Consider the following 18,713-nt stretch of genomic DNA (forward strand, 5'->3'; position numbering starts at 1 on the left):
AGTCATTTCAGGGTCTGCATTCCCTTCTCTGCCTTTTCACTTGTGCATGCAATGGACTGGACATTACATGTTGGAATTTGTACTGCTTTGCAAATTGCTGGAACTGGTAGCAATTGTAACATGGCCCATTGTCCTGATTTAGGAGTTCTGTGCCTGGCGAATAACGACTCGTGGTTTATCACTGGCTGCTGTTCCTGGCAGTAAAGCCATCTCGTTGATGATCTATCACCAACAGATAGCTTTTACCATTGAAATGAGAGGGATCAATGCCAAACATCTCCCAAGCTTCAGAAATCTGATCTGCTATGATCATGGGTTCCTTAGTTTGCTTGTTTCAGTATTTAAGACGTTTCACACCTGTTCACCATTGTAAGCATTTATACCTGGCCAGTATAAGGCTTCTATGGCTCTTTTTATTTATTTATTTTTTTCTAATTTTTCTATTCTTCATGAATGTCCTTCATGTATCCTCTTAAGAATAACAGGACACACTCTGGGATGAGAATTCTGTTCTTCCTAAGCAACAGTCCATTCACTTCTAGATACTTCTGTCTTCGTGGTATGTCTAGGATAGCTTCTATTTTGGTTTTCTCAAGCTTGACACCTTGTCCAGACAGTCAATCTCCAAAAATTTTCTCTGAGCCAAAACTGACATTTACTTTTGAGTTTATATTCCATTCTTTTGAATTCAGGGCAGCACATTTCTCATTTCTCAGCACACTCTAGCATTGTTGCTCTAAAGTGGAACCCCTGACTGTGACATTCACTGGGACCACTAGGGCAACCTCCAAAGTCTTAAAATTATTTAAATAACTCCAAGACTATATTTGAAGGCCCTTTTATCTAGGATATTTACCTCTGGTACTTCCATTGTAACAATAACACATAAAATAATAGTTTAATCAATGTTGTACATGTTTATTTATAGTGTTTCTTTTTTAATTTTCATTAAGATTTTTAATATACCTAAATTTAAATAAAGAATTATTAGGTCCCTCTTTTAGAAGTTTGGCAATGCCCCCAGTTAACCACTGTTTTAGACCTTATTTGTCAAGCATTAACTATAGTATATCAACCATTAACACAATTACTGTAAAACTCTATCCATTTTTCATGCTCATATTACAACTGTTTATTTCTCAAAACATAACTAGGCTTTCCCCCAGATTTCTACTTCTCCAGGCTCAACATTTTTAAAGAAGAATGCTACTGTAGACGCTTAGATTTGTGATTTTTTTTTTTTTTTTTTTTTAATTTCCTTTCTGGTTTCCCACAAGAGATAAACAACCTGAAATTGAGGGAAATGTCAAAAATTGCACCCTCCTTACACATTCTCAGCTCCAGAATAAATATTTAACCTGAAATATTTTATATTCTTCATGTACACTACTTACCTAGATATGCCAAACCATTACGGCCTTCTCATTATAAACTGAGCCTAAAAGTGGAACCCTAAGCAATTTTGATCATTACATTTGTACTTTTGTTCTAAATCTAAGGAACAAGAATGTGCAAAAATGTATCCATGTATCTTGTAAAATGTGCTCTAGAGACCAGTTTTTGTTTCAATGAGCTAAGACCATCCTGAGCTGAGATACTGAGATTTCCATAAAACCAAAATTTGTTGTGCGCCATGACACAAAGATGGCTGTTGTGGTTAAACCAAGTAAAATAAAAATAAAAAATGGTGGTGTTGCATTACCAATACATAGAGGTAATCACTCAAAAAAATTTAGAAAAAATAAAAATGGTCAAACAACCTCCACTGGAACACTTGAGATGGATTGACCCAATATTATAATATCACTATAATATAATATCACTGCATTATGACAAAAAAGTGGAAATCCATAGACACAGAAACGCAAATTGCAAAAAACGTTATGAACCACAACCAGAGATGATATAAATATTATGGTAGGCACTCCATCTAAGCAATCTCTGTAGGGCAAACCCAGATGGTCACCTTCTTGAGATGCAGTTGGAGCTGAAGGATAAAGACAATCTCTAAGTTTGCTGCAGTCAAGTAATGCAACAAGGATATTTAAGAATAGCAAATAATATCAGAATATCAGTGTTTATCTCCAGATACGAGCTTTGAGCTGCTGGGGTGAGTTTTGCAAACATATTCATTACACTTTAAATTCTTCCGTACAAAGGTTGTTTGTGTGAATTTGTCAAGAACATGTTCGGGTCATATTTCACATCAAAAGAAAATAATACATTTCTTTCTCTAAAGAATATAAATAATGAATTATATTTTGCATAAGAAAAAAAAAAACATTTCTGAATTCTCCATAGTGAAAGAAAAAAATTAATTAATGCTAACAAAAAATTATATATAATTTAAATTGTACAGTACATTTATAAAATACAATTGTAGGTATGCATTATGATATTTCTTGTACTGCACTGAATTTGTGCTGATTAAAAAAAAGTTTGAGTTGAGACAAGATGATTATCATTACTGTGTTGAGTATTTTTCCATAACAGTAATGAAAATATAGGAAGAGAATATAATTTTTACAACAATGTCACAATGTAAAAAGAAAATGTAACAGCCCTAAAATAGGCGTAATTTCTGTAATACAAAATATAATTTTTGAATGAAATATGGCCCAGACATTCCATTCAACATGTACAGTTTGCATCTGTCTATTTAAGGCTGTATCTACTAAAGCATTTTGCAATAAGCCAACCAAAACAGTTTTCTAAATGCTTTAGTAAATCAGTTTTACAGTCCATACAGTCCACTTCAAAGAGAAGTAAATCTGCAAAAGCCTATTCGCAGGCAAAAGGTTTGCTAACTGAATTAGCAATTAATAAAGGCAATCAAAATCAACTAAAAACAAAACAAACTGACACCTCATATCCATAAATTCTCAAAGAAGCAATAATCTCACCAATTCCATGTGTGATCGTAATGAGTTCTGTGCATATTATAAGGAATAATTAAAGTGACATAAAATCTTTGATCCCAATTTTAAGAAGGGTATGCCAGGGAAAATTACAGAGCTAAATGAAACACAGTTGCACACACACTTTTATAGAGCCTATATCGTCTCACTCAAGAGAAACGGGAGATTTGTTGTGCAACAACTTCTTGACCATCTCCATCTTCACTCAGGTTGAAGACTAAGTCACACTTTCCTCCCACAATCCAAACAGCAGTATCTTCACACTAGTCCCAGAATCCTGAGGAGCATTCTTTCTCCAGCATTTCCAGTTCATGTTTTACCAGTAAAGTCAAACTCCACGCTGAATCCACACAGTGAGTTTTATCAGGAAGTGGATCCATCACTTGTTGCCTACCCTGATGTTGGGATTCAGCATGGGATCCAGGTTCGGGTCTGACTCAGCAGAGGCCCGACCCAGTTTGGCCATGATGATGATGAGGGTGAAGAAACCAATCACTCCAACTAACAGCAACATGAAGATTCGCTGTTTCAGTGTGAGGGCCTTTTTCTTAGTGCTAGTGCGATTCCTAGGGAGAGAAATAAATGCATACAAGCATATTAGTAAATATTATGGAAAGACAAAACATTTGTACCATAATAAATCAATTAAATGAGTAAAATAGTAGTAATTAGTAAAAAAAAAAAAAAAAAGCATGGATTTGCATGTACTAGTTGTGTAAGATAAATGCGGTCAAAACTGCCAGTAAAAATATATTACAGCATATGATAAATAGGATTAGTCCATCCATAGCAAACATTTATTTGCAATAAATTAATTTAAGCCACAGACTGAGGACACTCACTTTAGGACCTGTGCAAACCAGCTAAGGGCAGGCCGTCTGCGGTATTTATCATCATCAAAGTCAATCTGCATCACTTCACTGTTTCCTGAATCCCGTGTGTCGTACACTTTTCTTGGGGAAGTAGCTGAGAAGATGGATTGCAAGAAATCAACAAAGAATATGCTAGAAGCTAAACTTTGTCAAACAGCTAGAACACACTATATGAGACAATATATTCCACAATGCAAAGCAACCAAGTTCCATTTCCTGACTGAGTGACAAACAAATACATCAAATGTAATTTTAAACTTGCTGTTCTTGACACATTATGTGATTGGATCAATAGATCAGTGGACAACATTCACTGAATTAAACATTCAATGTAGTAATGAGACAAAGTGTGACAAAAAAAATATACTACAGTCTGAAATTTGCACAATGCGTTGGTTATTGTTGCAACAATTATTTCACATACAGTATGCATTATTTACTGCACAGTATGCAGTAAACTAGTATTCTAGTCTGAGCACAATAGTCACAACACAATTTAATTACTATGTGACCTGTGCTGCTGGCAAAATGAGTCAGAATGTGCACAGGCTAATTACATGCTACAGGCAAAACAAGTGGGGGGGGGGGTAAAATTTGGGGTTTTTACAAAAATTTGTTCATTAAGCCCTCGTTTAGTGATTCCAGTGCTCCAAACAGCAATTAAACATCTAAAACTATCTTTACTTGTACATTTTCTGAGAGGAGTACCTTTCCTTTGACCATGAGAAACGCTGTTTTTCTCTGCTCGCTTCTCAACCACTGGCACTTCCCCTCAGCACAAGTTTGGTATCGTTTTAAAGCACAGCATTCCAACCTTGTGAATATTCATAGCAAATTCTTGATGGTATGAGTCTGAACCAATGAAATGTGATTTTCAAACTCTTAATGATGTAAACAAAACAATTTTACTCTGACTAACAGGTCCGAAGCGCGCCGTGAACGCACAAAGACGCCTCAGACAGTGCGCGATCCCGATATACACATATACATAGAATTACAGTATTTCAAAATATCTGTCTTGGTGAGTATTCACACAAACATTATCTTTTATGTCTTAAGTGACTGTTTGATTAACTGTTAGGGAAAAACATCTGATGTGTAACATTAGATCCGTGCAGTACAGAGGGTCTTAATATATAGGCTGTCCGTTTCATTATCAAACAATTATGGTATCATGGGGAAAAAAAAAAAAAAGTTGAATATATATTTTTCCTATAGATTTAGTCTTTAGTCAAATTTAGTCTCATTACCAGGGATTTTAAGGTACGGTTGCTAGGTGATTTTGTTTTGGAACCTTCAGAAAACTTTAATTAGATTTTTCTTAAAATTGACTTTGCTCACTCAAACAGGTGTAGCTCATTTATTTATTTATTTATTTTTGTCTGATTCCAACAAATCATACATTATTTTGAAGGTTTTTTAATAAAGAATGTGAACATAATACCTCTTTTGCTCATTGAGACTCATTTTACCAGCACGGGTCACATTTTAAAAATTTCTGTAGCTAGATAGAGTGAAATAAAAAAAATTAATTACTTAAATAGTTACATATTCATGCAACAGCATGTCAGTGCTGGAGGATACCTGTGTTGATGGTGACTGTGTCAGTGGTAGAGGCGGTGCTCATATTGATGACGGAGTGTTTCTGGGCACTCAGTTCTCCATTATTGTGGATGTGCTCCACATCCTCATGGGGGGGTAGACTGGTGAGTGTGGGGTTTGACATCATTATATCCACTTCAGGGGCTGGAACATACACAAGTTTATTAAATTAGTTTGAAGAATGTTTGAAGAATTAGCTGTATTTTTTATACCATGGTCTGTCTGAATACTCAATTCTGATTGGCTGGAAGGTGTCCAATGAAACTGTTTAAAGGGATAGTTCAGGTTTGGAATGACATGAAGGTTAATATATGACAGAATTTTCATTTTTGGGTGAACTATCCCTTTAATATACAGGTAGTTTCAAGTCAGTTTAATCACATGTCTATATTAATGCGCTGCTTTAATTGAAGTTCAGACACCTATACATCACTCGCACAGAGAGATCGAAGATCGCGCTGCACACACACAGAAACTGGTTGTCAACTCTGCCCCACAACTTTTATTAATAAATTAACTTTGCTACTGAATCGTTACATTACATTACTCAGCAAGAAGGTTGTAACGTCGCTGTTTTTTAAGTAATTAAACTCACAGCTTCATTGTTATTAGAGTCGCTGCACAGATGCAGGTAATTCACATGCACATATCTCTCACTCTCTCTCTCTCTCTCTCGATAGGCTAATTCTTTCAAATAAATGTAACCTCACTACACTACTTTATCTCTGTCTGATTTAAAGCAGAGAAAATGCTATATCTAATGTATGGTAGCAGACGAAAATTACCATTAATTTAACACTTCTAGTCAAATTTAGTGCTGCAAACATCAATAACATCTTTAACTTGTCAATGCTGGCAAATGACCATTGTATATGCAGGATAATCCATGGCTAGCTGTGCATTAAACTATTTAAATATATATATATTTGTTTTTGACAAATATTTGTTTTTGACACCTATTCTAAGTACTGACTGGTAGGAGTGTTTTTCACAAAATTATTATAGTAAAATATATTTCTCTCATTTTCCATGACATTTCCATGACTGGAAAACTGCATCAAAGATTTCCATGTTATCCAGGACATGTGGGAACCCTGCTAAAAATGTAAATTATAATTATGACAAACTCACTCTCAAAAGTTGACCATTCAGAGTAACACGTGACATCATGTGTTGAGGTTTCCTCCCTCTCTGGTGGGTCTTCAATCTGGACAGAAAGAAGTCATATCAATGCAAATTAATCAGTGTTAACACTTAATGTTGAAAGACGAATGTGTTGAACAAGATAAGTTAAGGTAAGATATGCTCTAAAAGCTTGCCGTTAATATTTTTAATATCTTTAAATTCGGTTTATTTCGTATTCGTATTTTCATCTCGCATTCAGTGTCAATAGGCCTTTAAATCTGTGTGATTATTTTGACAGGTCACTCAATCCTACTGACTGAACTGATTTTATTTAAATGTTAAACCAATTCAATTTAATTCAGTCTTAAAATATTTTGATATTAGGCAGTCCTCACTGTGCTACTCCAATCTTATTTTCAAATATTAATAAATCTAATGGCTAACACTTGATCTACAGGCTTAAATACTTAAAATGGTAGATGCACCTCATGTTGAATGAGAGAACATCCATAATGTAAAGTGCTGGAATCTAGACAAATATACAATAATTTTTTTTTTTTTATTACATAATTCGTTTACTTCCATTTGTGGAAATGCTGATTATTTACTATTAACTAATTTTCTGCTATTTAACTCAGCTGTGGAAAAAGTAGGTGTGTCTATAGTTTCGAAGTGGTGTATCATAACTGATGGTATATTTCCTCACCAGTGGAAGGCCCAGTCCTGCTCTAGCCCAGTTGACAGAGGACAGTTGTTCTCTCAGCATGTCTGCAATAGGACTGGCCAGGTTTGGGGGTGGGAACACAGGACCCTGGCATGTTGGGCACTGGTACCCAGCAGGTGCCGTGTAGAGAGGCTGACGGGAGGCCAACTCATTCAGACATGACCAGTGGAATAAATCTGACATGGTAAATAAATTAAATGTAATGACAATTATAAAATAATAACAATAATAATAATGAAGTTTATCCCAGAATATACCAAATAAAAGCCACACCAATGCAGACATTCATATACTGTGTAAAATGCTTCATTACTTATTCTGAACTTCTGACTCTGAGTTCACTAGAAGACATTATGCCTGTAGCTTCTCACCATAACAAACTAGTCGAACAGTATCCTGGGAATCTAAGGGCTGGCTGCACAGGCTGCAGTTGGGGTTGTAATCGCTGTCTTGTAGCCACTGTAGGTATGACTGTACAATACACTGTACAAATAAGAGTAACAGGAAATAGAAATGAGTTTATCTGTGTAGAAATCTTCAATTTGTTTACTCTTCCTAAAGGGACAGTCCACACAAACGTTAAAATTCTGTCATCACTTCCTCACCCTCATGTTATTCCAAACCTGTATGCATTTCTTTCTTCTGCAGAAAAGAAGATTTTGAAGAATTTGAAACCAAATAGTTTTGCTTTCCATTAACTTCCATTGTAATTTTTGACCATACAATAGCACTCAAAGGTAACCAAAACTATTTTATTACCAACATTTTTCTAAATATCTTCTATTATGTTCCACTGAAGAAAGAAAGCCAGAAAGAAAGTTTTGGAACAACATGAAGGGGGAGTAAATGATGACAGAATTTTCATTTTTCGGTGGACTATCCCTTTTAAATCATGAATTTTAACCAAATATTAGAGCACTAACCTTGTTGTGATTGGATACAAGACAGTGCTCACACACGTTGACACGATGTTCAAAGCAGAACAGGTTCGTAACCTTCCTCTTAGGACACTTGCACAAACCCATGATTTCCCTGTCAACAAAACATCCATATAATTATATATATATATATAATTATATATATAATATATATATATATATTATATATAAAATCATCCAGAATCCATAAACTCGATTCAACAGTCTATATAACAGTCTTGTATAACAGTCTTAATACAAACAGCCTATTCCGGTAAGGTAATTAACATAAATACAAACGTGCCATGATTTAGTCTGTAAAATACCGTCAGACCGAATGTAAATGTAAATATTACCGAGCTGACAGTGACAGTCCACGGATGGTTAGCTGCTCGACTGTATCAAACTTCGCTCAACCAATCAACATACTATTAGTGAAACAACATTATATTTACCTGAAAATATCAACGGAAATACCGGTCAACCACAAACTGGTGCAAATATCAACATGAAGCCGTACACTCTCGAGTACTTTCCTCAATATTTTTTTAATATCTCGTCAGATTTTTTTTTTTGCCACGTCTCTTCCGCTACCGTCGCAGTGCAATTGCGTCACTAAACACAACACATACGCATCATCAGTGTCGCATATTAATTTACCACTATTTCGTATCTACATGTATCTATATTTTAATTTGCGAGTTTGTTTTAAGTCCTGACTATTTTATATATTAATTCTGTTTTAAATGTCTTCTGTCAGCCAAAACGTCTGAAGATTTACAAAAAAAAAAAAAAAAAAAGTCAGGTCTTTCATTTTGAAACTACCACGAATCCAAATGCAGGCATGTTTGTTTTTGGGGAGGTTTTTTTGGGAGTGAACGTAGCATTTGTATGGATACCATCCCATAGGGTAGATGGGAATTTTTGTGAATTAACAAGCCAAGATGAGATTTACATAAAAAGATGACATCTCATCTGTTTAAGATTCAAACAAATGTGGGAACAGGAGATTGGAATTCAGTATTAAAAAGAGGGATGAATCAATAATTACAAGACTCCGTTTAAGACATAGAGGATTGAATGCCAATTCGAATAAAACTGATAAGCATCCTGCAGGGAAATGTAATAAATGCAATTAACAAGAAACAGACAAACACAAATTAATATAATATTGTTAGAAAATACACTGGCTAAATATATGGGAAAATCCCTATGAAAGATGTAGTTTTGGGATTCTTAAAAACAGTCGAATGGTGGCGGTAATGCGCCTAAAGGTTTGTCTACCGCCAATAAACAGAAAAGAAGAAGAAAAAGTAGTAGACGTGAGCGTTCTGGACATCAAGAAGCTGCTGTGCAAATATGCGAGCTTTTCCTGTGAGTTGTCCACAAGATAAATCACGAACGACTGTGACTGGTGCTGAATAAGGTATGGCTAAGCCCCGTACATTTCAGAACAGTCGGGGTGTGCACGACTTCGGACAGTTTCTGCTTGACGTACATCAGATGCAATGTTTTTAAAATACATAAACGTTTCATACGTTTTTTATTCAATACTTTATGCACAGCGTATTACAGCACCTTCATGCAAAAGAACAAAGTTCAACATATGCCTATTTAAATACCAATAAAGTGAAGTCTATATTTTTTATCAGTTTTATTTTGATAAACATGACAGAACATAACATTAAGTTATAAAACCAGTGATTTGTGAGCAGTAGAGGAACGTAAGCGTGGCAACAAGTTAGCCACGAATGTAGATCACCTTTCAAAAGAAGAAAAACAAAGATATGTGAGCAAACTGCAAGTTTTGGGCACTGGATCTACAGGTGCTGGTCATATAATTAGAATATCATCAAAAAGTTGATTTATTTCACTAATTCCATTCAAAAAGTGAAACTTGTATATTATATTCATTCATTACACACAGACTGATATATTTCAAGTGTTTATTTCTTTTAATTTTGATGATTATAACTGACAACTAAGGAAAATCCCAAATTCAGTATCTCAGAAAATTAGAATATTAAGAATATTAACATTAAGAATGTTAAGGTCAGGCGAGTTTGCTGGCCAATTAAGAACAGGGATACCATGGTCCTTAAACCAGGTACTGGTAGCTTTGGCACTGTGTGCAGGTGCCAAGTCCTGTTGGAAAATGAAATCTGCATCTCCATAAAGTTGGTCAGCAGCAGGAAGCATGAAGTGCTCTAAAACTTCCTGGTATACGGCTGCGTTGACCTTGGACCTCAGAAAACACAGTGGACCAACACCAGCAGATGACATGGCACCCCAAACCATCACTGACCGTGGAAACTTTACACTGGACCTCAAGCAACGTGGATTGTGTGCCTCTCCTCTCTTCCTCCAGACTCTGGGACCCTGATTTCCAAAGGAAATGCAAAATTTACTTTCATCAGAGAACATAACTTTGGACCACTCAGCAGCAGTCCAGTCCTTTTTGTCTTTAGCCCAGGCGAGAAGCTTCTGACGCTGTCTGTTGTACAAGAGTGGCTTGACACAAGGAATGCGACAGCTGAAACCCATGTCTTGCATACGTCTGTGCGTAGTGGTTCTTGAAGCACTGACTCCAGCTGCAGTCCACTCTTTGTGAATCTCCCCCACATTTTTGAATGGGTTTTGTTTCACAATCCTCTCCAGGGTGCGGTTATCCCTATTGCTTGTACGCTTTTTTCTACCACATCTTTTCCTTCCCTTCGCCTCTCTTTTAATGTGCTTGGACACAGAGCTCTGTGAATAGCCAGCCTCTTTTGCAATGACCTTTTGTGTCTTGCCCTCCTTGTGCAAGGTGTCAATGGTCGTCTTTTGGACAACTGTCAAGTCAGCAGTCTTCCCCATGATTGTGTAGCCTACAGAACTAGACTGAGAGACCATTTAAAGGCCTTTGCAGGTGTTTTGAGTTAATTAGCTGATTAGAGTGTGGCACCAGGTGTCTTCAATATTGAACCTTTTCACAATATTCTCTGAGATACTGAATTTGGGATTTTCCTTAGTTGTCAGTTATAATCATCAAAATTAAAAGAAATAAACATTTGAAATATATCAGTCTGTGTGTAATGAATGAAAATAATATACAAGTTTCACTTTTTGAATGGAATTAGTGAAATCAACTTTTTGATGATATTCTAATTATATGACCAGCACCTGTATATACAGTACCTGCTGCAGTATTTCAATCACTAAAAACAGCAGGACATTCTAAAAAGCTTAACGTGAAAAACGCATAACGTGCCTTAATGCAGCTAAGTAATATTAAAAGATTTAATTAAATATTAGAGCTGCACGATTCTGGATAAATGGGGAAACACTTTTTTTTTTTTTTTAATAGAGATCACAATTCTCTCACAATTCTGAATAAACTAAACAAAATAAAATGTTATGATAAATGTTAATTGCTGCAGTCTATTTAAAAATATTTAATCAATTAGATTTATTTTTAATAAATCGGTTTGAAAGAAAGATGACTCCCTTGTAAAGACTTCACTTGTTTCATTACTGGATGAATCAGCGTTCAGCGAATTTGTTGAATGAATGATTCAATGACAAATACTTTTTTTTTTTTTAACAGTCACTTGTCGCCACCTACTGGTGTAATAGTGATACAATTTTTTTTTTTTAAGCATCAAGTCAAGTAAGGCAATTTACTCTATTTTAATCACTGTTTATAACCGAACTATAAACTTTTATCCGAGGATTTCTGTGATAATTTGAATGATTGTAACAGAAATAATGATACTGTGTGGTTAAAAAGACTGTTTCATATATGTGATGACAACTGGGTCAGAGGCTGTTTAGGAATAAGATCATGTGGGTTTTTGAATCGAGATCACAATCTTTTAACAATTAATTGTGCAGCTTTAATAAATATACACCTTACTGATAATACATACTACATACACGCAAGCAGATGAGCCCAGAATATGAACACAACTCACTAAATCACACGTTAAGCATTTTCTTTGTTTCTTTTTAAATGGGAAAACGCTTAACGTGAAACTTTGTGTATTGTGTTCATATTCTGGGTTAATCTGCTTGTCTGTAGTATGTTTTATTAATAAGGTGTACTGAATGTTATATTTCGCTATCACTGTCTTGATTCATTAAGGCATTTTCTTTATTATAGTTTTCTATGGAAAAAGCTTTACATGCAAGTAAGCACATTGCGTTCATATTCTGGGTGCACCTGTTCGCCTGTATGCATCATCTATAAGGTGTATAATGAATTTGGTCTTCTTTATATTACTGTTTTAATACGTTAGTACATTAGTAAAACGTAAAAATAACTGGCTGGCAGTGGAGAAAAGTGCCGTTTTGCCTTCGAGGTGGGCATTTCTATACGGGTGTGATGTCATGTGAAACTATAATTTATGCTTACATCCATTCTATGCACTAATTTGTTTTTGTTTGTTTGTTTGTTTGTTTTTTTGTATAGTCTTGGCAGAAGTGTGTGAACCAATATTCTGCAAGCACACTGGATTTGAGTTTGATACAAATGTTGGAAATATGACTTGCTCAGAGGAAGCAGAGGCACAATTTGCAGAGATAGAGCTTCTATTAAGTATGTTTCCAAGTGAAGAAGAGTTACAAGTGGATGAGCTGTCCCATGCAGAGCTCAGGGCTTATGTGGAGGGCTCAGCTCATACTCCCCCCAGCACCAGACCTCAATTCAGCATCAAGCTGAAGGTGGAGAACCTTGAAGTAAGTGTGGGAAATACATTAAAATGCACTCTTTGTTCTTCATCATTTAATTCCTGTCACTCTCATTTTTTTTTTCCTGATAGGTGAGCATTACGTTGTTGTGCACTTACCCACCTGACTACCCGAAAGTGTTGCCAGATATTACTATCAGGTATTTAAATACTTTGAGTTTCCAATTATTACTTTTCATAAGCTGTTTTGATTGATTGTTTACTCCGTGACATACTTGAATACACACTGACATTCCTATTGGAGTTTCTATGATAATTTGATGACAGTCCTGAAGGATTCCAGTGGAATCAAATAAGTGTTCAAAAATGAAATAAAATTGTACTGAATAAACTTGCATTCCTATAGGAATAAAAAATAAAAAATCTGTAGATATCTTGGTAACACTTCACAATAAGGTTCATTAGTTAAACATTAGTTAATGTATTAACTAACATGAACTAACCACGAGCAATACATTTGTTACTGTATTTACTAATCTTTGTTAACAAAGATTAGTTAATGAAAATACAGTTGTTCATTGTTTGTTCGTGTTAGTTTACAGTGCATTAACTAATGTTAACAAGATTTTATTAATGTATTAGTAAATGTTGAAAATAACATTTACAACGATTAATAAATGCTGTATAAGTGCAGTTCATTATTAGTTCATGTTAACTAATGTAGTCAACTAATGTTAACTAATGCAACACCGTAAAGTGCTACCGATATCTTTATCAGAACATGCATTAAAATAGGGTTTTCGACCACTGGGGGGGGCATGGAAAGGAGGGATAGTGTACAGTCAGCATATTATGCAAAGGAAACCTCTTCAGGGTGATACAAGACCCCACACTTTTTCTGGAGGCACACCAACACAGCACATTTTCAAACTCTTCCTAATCAAACACACCTGATTCAACTCATCAGCTCGTTAGTAGAGACTCCAAGACCAGAAATATATGGGTCAGATAAGGCCTAGGACACATTAGATGATTTTCAAATCTTAACCGATTTTAAAACCGTGGGAGACCACGGACAGTTTTTACCGATTTTTAGCATTATAATCCTCTGGATGCACATGCTAGATGATTCGGCCGAACCACTCACCTGCCGATTGTAGGAACAATTTCACAGTGACATGAGATCTCACAGAAACTCATGAGATCAAAGGACAATGGATGTTGTCAGCTGGCTCTCCCTGCGCACGTTCTGATTTGCAGTGAAAAACAAAGGGGGGAAAATAGAATATGGGTGATCCTCTTTCTCAGTACTCCACAATTGTGGCATGTTTGTGGCTGTCAGCTTTGTGAAGCATGCTTGCTCTCTTTGGCTATCACGAGTATCATGTCAGAAGCAGCCCGATCAAGTGTCGTAAATATCAAACATGTTTGATATTTACAATTTGGGATCGCGGAGGCTCTGACGCGTTCAGGAGCAGTAAAATAATCGTAATGACACCACATACTTGAGGACTTTTTGGACAAAACGTTGGTTGCGAGACTTGCAACAAGCTTTAAATTGGGCCACCCCAAATTGTTTTGTGCTATGTTGAAATCCTATAAAATATCTGAATTCCCATTAGGATCCAAGTTATTATAGATATGTCAATTGGATTCCTTTACTAGGATAATTTTTTATTTTTTTTCAGATGTTCTGAGCTCACCAGATCACAGCAGATGCTGCTTCACTCCAACCTCAACACCTACCTGTCTGAAAACTGCAGTGGTGATGTGTGTATTCTTTCTGCTGTGCAGTGGATCAATGAAAATGCACAAGAATATATCACTAAAAGTGTCCCTGTCAGCGATCCTAAGAAGGAAAATGTTTCAAAGCAGTCAAATGAGACCTTCACTAGACTCTGGATCTACAGCCATCATATCTACAATAAGATCAAGAGGAAGAACATTCTGGAATGGGCAAAGGAGCTGAACCTTTCTGGGTTCAGTATGCCGGGAAAGCCTGGTATTGTGTGTGTGGAGGGTCTGCAGTCTGCTTGCGATGAGTTCTGGGCCAGGTATGAAATCTAAAATCAATAGGGTCTACAATTATTCTTTTGTGAACATGCCTTTTGAGTGTAAACTCAAAATACCAAAGATGAGTTAAATACCTAATTAAAATATATTTTGTATGTGTGTGTGTGCGTGCATGCATGCGTGTTGGTTTGACTATACTTGTGAGGTCATTTATTGTTTAGGGGCCTGTATGTGTGTGTGTGTTTGTTTCATGGCTATTTAGATGGTCATAAACCATTTCTTGAATTTATTTAATTGACATAAGTTTAAGTGCTTCACTTTGCTAATATTTAAAGGGATAGTTCACCCAAAAATGAAAATTTGATGTTTATCTGCTTACCCCCCAGGGCATCCAAGATGTAGGTGACTTTGTTTCTTCAGTAGAACACAAATGATGATTTTTAACTCCAACCGTTGCGGTCTGTCAGTCGTATAATGCATGGCAATGGGAACTCCATCTATAAGAGTAAAAACAACATGCACAGACAAATCCAAATTAAACCCTGAACCTCGTGACGACACATTGATGTCCTAAGACACGAAACGATCGGTTTGTGCGAGAAACCGAACACTATTTATATAATTTTTTACCTCTAATACACCACTATGTCCAACTGCCTTGAGCATCCGGTGTGTGAGGTCTGAATGCACTCTGACGGCAGACGCACTCAGTGATGGATACGTGCGAGAGATCACTTCCGTCATCAGAGTGTGTTTCTCACACACCGGATGCTCAAGGCAGTTGGACATAGTGGTGTGTTAGAGGTAAAAAATGAGATAAATACTGTTAGGTTTCTCACACAAACCGATCGTTTCGTGTCTTAGGACGTCAGTGTGTCGCCACGAGCCGCAGGGTTTCATTTGGATTTGTCTGTGCATGTTTTTTTTCACTCTTATAGATGAAGTTCCCATTGTCATGCATTATACGACTGACAGACCGCAACGGTTGGAGTTAAAAATCGTCATTTGTGTTCTACTGAAGAAACAAAGTCACTTTATTAAGTTTAAAATCCCCTGAAAGACGACATCGCAAAATTCATAATTAACTTTTAATTTATGTTCTCTGCAACTAATAATTGACAGTACTTTATGGTTTTCACAAACCATCTCAATTTAATTTTATCAGTTTGGTTTTATTGTTATATTATATTACCAGTCAAAAGTTTGGAATAATTAGGATTTTTTTTTTATGTTTTGAAAGAAGTTTCTTATGCTCACCAAGGCTGCATTTATTTGCTAAAAAAAAAATGCAGTAAAAACGGTAATATTATGAATTAAGTATTATTACAATTTAAAATGTTATCTTTTTGAATATATTTTAAAATATAATTTATTCCTGTGATGGCAAAGCTGATTTTTTTTTTTTTTTTTTTTTTTTTTTTTAATTGGTGCAAATTTTTTATATATATTTCCAGGGTGAAAGTTTTAACATGGAAAAGAATTATGGTTCGTCACAGAGAGGATGTCCCTTTGGAAAACAGCTCAATGGAGGAGAGAATTGACTCCCTCCGCAAATTCACTGGATTTCATGAAGCCATATTTGAACCTCATGGGACCAGAGGAAACCACATGGACCTTGGACAGCTTTATCAGTTCCTTAATGATAAAGGATGTGCTGATATCTTTCAAATGTACTTTGGCATTGAGGGGAGATAATGCACACACAGACAAACTATTATTTCTAATTTTGCCTTAATTTTAGGCTTAATATTGACAATATTAACTGTTGTCTCAAAAGGATGCACCTGTGCCATCACTCCTCAAATTTCTCTTCTTCATGAAGTGGGTTTACAATGTTGTTCCGACAGTGTGCTCTCGCTTATAGAGACATTCGTGCCTGCCCACTTTTTCAGCGACATTGGTTCTGGAAGTATTTTTTCTATTCGTTTTTCTCATAGGGATTTTCTAAAAGTCTTTGTTAAAGTGTTATAATTAATTAATCCAACCAGCTACAAAGTGAATCATAAACTTTGATAAATAAATCACAAACTTTGATTTGAAGCAAAAAAAAAAGTATTTAAAAAATTGACAAAAAAGCAAAGGTACAAAACTGTACTTAGCAGCTTTAGGAACTTGAGGAAAAGAACTACAATCCCATGAAGCATTGCAAACAGCAATATGCATATATATATATATATATATACACAAATATTTACAGTTTTTGAGAGTGTAGGGAGACTAACTTGATTACGTCATGCATGTTTTGCTTGTGGCTCTTTGATTGGTGGAATTTTATGTACAGCATCATGGGTAATGTATTTTTTCACCACAAAATCCACTGTTAAACACGATTGTTTTAAAAATCAGTTACAATTTTGCAGGATGATGGCTTCAACAGTAGCAATTAACATTGATTAACAACCTTATAGCTCAGTAGGGCTGTATTTAAAGATTTATAAGTTATCGTTAAAAATCAATATCTCTAGAGTTTTTACTTAGAACCTGACTGTTGCACTCTATTGCAAGGACTCATTAAAGGAGATCACTAAAATGAATATTAAAGAGGTGCGTGAACTTGCAAGACACCGCAATATGCTCAGGCCCCCTCCCTGCTTATCATGGTGATGAGATACATAACAGACTGTTGTCGTTGAATGGTTGGATGTCTAAGTGGTTCCCACAGAATAACATAGGCTTTGTAAATAATTGGACAAGTTTCTTTTGTAGACCTGGGGCCAGTATTCACAAAACATTTTATCTTTCCACTAAGAGTTCTCCTAAATAGCAGTAAAAGTTCTTAGCTAAGAGTTTTCTCTTAAAACCTATTCACAAAGCTGCTGAGACCAACTTTTACTAAGGAATATAGAGAAGTCTTAAGCTAAGAGAAAGGGCGGGGTTGACCTTGATGCAATGATGTCAACACGCTTACTAACTCTGCCCACAGTGATTGGCTGATGGGGGAGGAGTCTCTGTCAGCGATTTAATCATAGAAATATTGTAGAATGAGCTATCATGTTGCTATATTGAAATAAAGGTTTTAAAATAAAAATGTTGTCATTCAAATAAAGATTTTAAAATAAAACTGTTGCCATATTCAATTAAAGGTTTTAAAATGTAGGCTAAGTGTCACTAATTAAACTAGTATATGTTCAGCTAATTGTCCCCCTCTTACATGTTTGCATCTCGAGAGATTGCAGAATTCAAGTGACAAATTATGTTTTATAAACAAGTTTTGGAGGAACACATTCAAACGGTCTATCTAATCAGCTTGAGTGGAGGTATATATACACAGACGAGAGCCGACTCACATAGTTACCTCGACAGTTTTCTGCATCCCTCCGCCACCCCGCTCTTCACTCTCGGCTGGCTGGGGATATGAGGATTTGGGCAAAATTCCAAGCTCGGAGCCCTCGATCCCCTTGGACATCACGCCAAATACGCTTATTTATATATATATATATATATATTTTATATATATATTTTTTTTTTTTTACTCTATTTGATCATTTGTAAGTGTGAACTAATGAAAACAACTGCCACAGGTAATCAGGCATTATTATTTATTTATTACAGATTTATTTTTGCCATTTTATCGTAGATTCAAATCTATAAATCAAATTATGTATTGCGTTTATGAAGAAAAAGTTCAGCACCCAAGGCTCTATCGCTATTGCATCAATGGTGTACATTGTCTTTGGGTGGATTACTAAGGCGGATTGGCGCCAACAATCATTTTAGGACTGTTTTTGATCTTGTCTTAGTGACTTAGGAGTCCTCTTGATTACTCCTAGCATTTCACAGATTTAGGAGCTAGTTTTAGCGCTAAAATGCTTTGTGAAATACTCTTAGAGCAAAAATTTAGGAGTCCTAAAATTAGGACTGACACGCCTATTATT

The 18,713-nt window shown here is 35.6% G+C and overlaps 2 protein-coding genes across 3 annotated transcripts; one reads left to right on the forward strand and one right to left on the reverse strand.

The window, feature by feature from the left end:
* Positions 1 to 1,224: 1,224 nt before the first annotated feature.
* zfpl1 (zinc finger protein-like 1) lies at positions 1,225 to 8,782 on the reverse strand. The gene is made up of 8 exons (XM_051893385.1): positions 8,614 to 8,782; positions 8,165 to 8,273; positions 7,613 to 7,724; positions 7,224 to 7,417; positions 6,524 to 6,599; positions 5,375 to 5,536; positions 3,761 to 3,884; positions 1,225 to 3,484 (listed from the first exon to the last, which is right to left on the reverse strand). The coding sequence occupies exons 2-8, from the start codon at positions 8,264 to 8,266 to the stop codon at positions 3,298 to 3,300; spliced, it is 957 nt and encodes a 318-aa protein (XP_051749345.1). The 5' UTR covers positions 8,267 to 8,273; positions 8,614 to 8,782; the 3' UTR covers positions 1,225 to 3,297.
* Positions 8,783 to 9,431: 649 nt separating this feature from the next.
* On the forward strand, positions 9,432 to 17,372 carry rwdd2b (RWD domain containing 2B). 2 transcript variants are annotated; one of them, XM_051893380.1, is made up of 5 exons: positions 9,432 to 9,584; positions 12,609 to 12,874; positions 12,958 to 13,025; positions 14,514 to 14,879; positions 16,293 to 17,372. In XM_051893380.1, exons 2-5 carry the CDS (start codon positions 12,680 to 12,682, stop codon positions 16,531 to 16,533), a joined length of 870 nt encoding a protein of 289 aa, XP_051749340.1. In that variant the 5' UTR covers positions 9,432 to 9,584; positions 12,609 to 12,679; the 3' UTR covers positions 16,534 to 17,372. The 2 variants fall into 2 exon arrangements, with proteins under 2 accessions (XP_051749340.1, XP_051749339.1); XM_051893379.1 differs by having other exon boundaries at positions 9,459 to 9,532.
* Positions 17,373 to 18,713: the final 1,341 nt, after the last annotated feature.

Source organism: Ctenopharyngodon idella, chromosome 5, assembly GCF_019924925.1.
Source record: "Ctenopharyngodon idella isolate HZGC_01 chromosome 5, HZGC01, whole genome shotgun sequence".
NCBI classification, from domain to species: domain Eukaryota; kingdom Metazoa; phylum Chordata; class Actinopteri; order Cypriniformes; family Xenocyprididae; genus Ctenopharyngodon; species Ctenopharyngodon idella.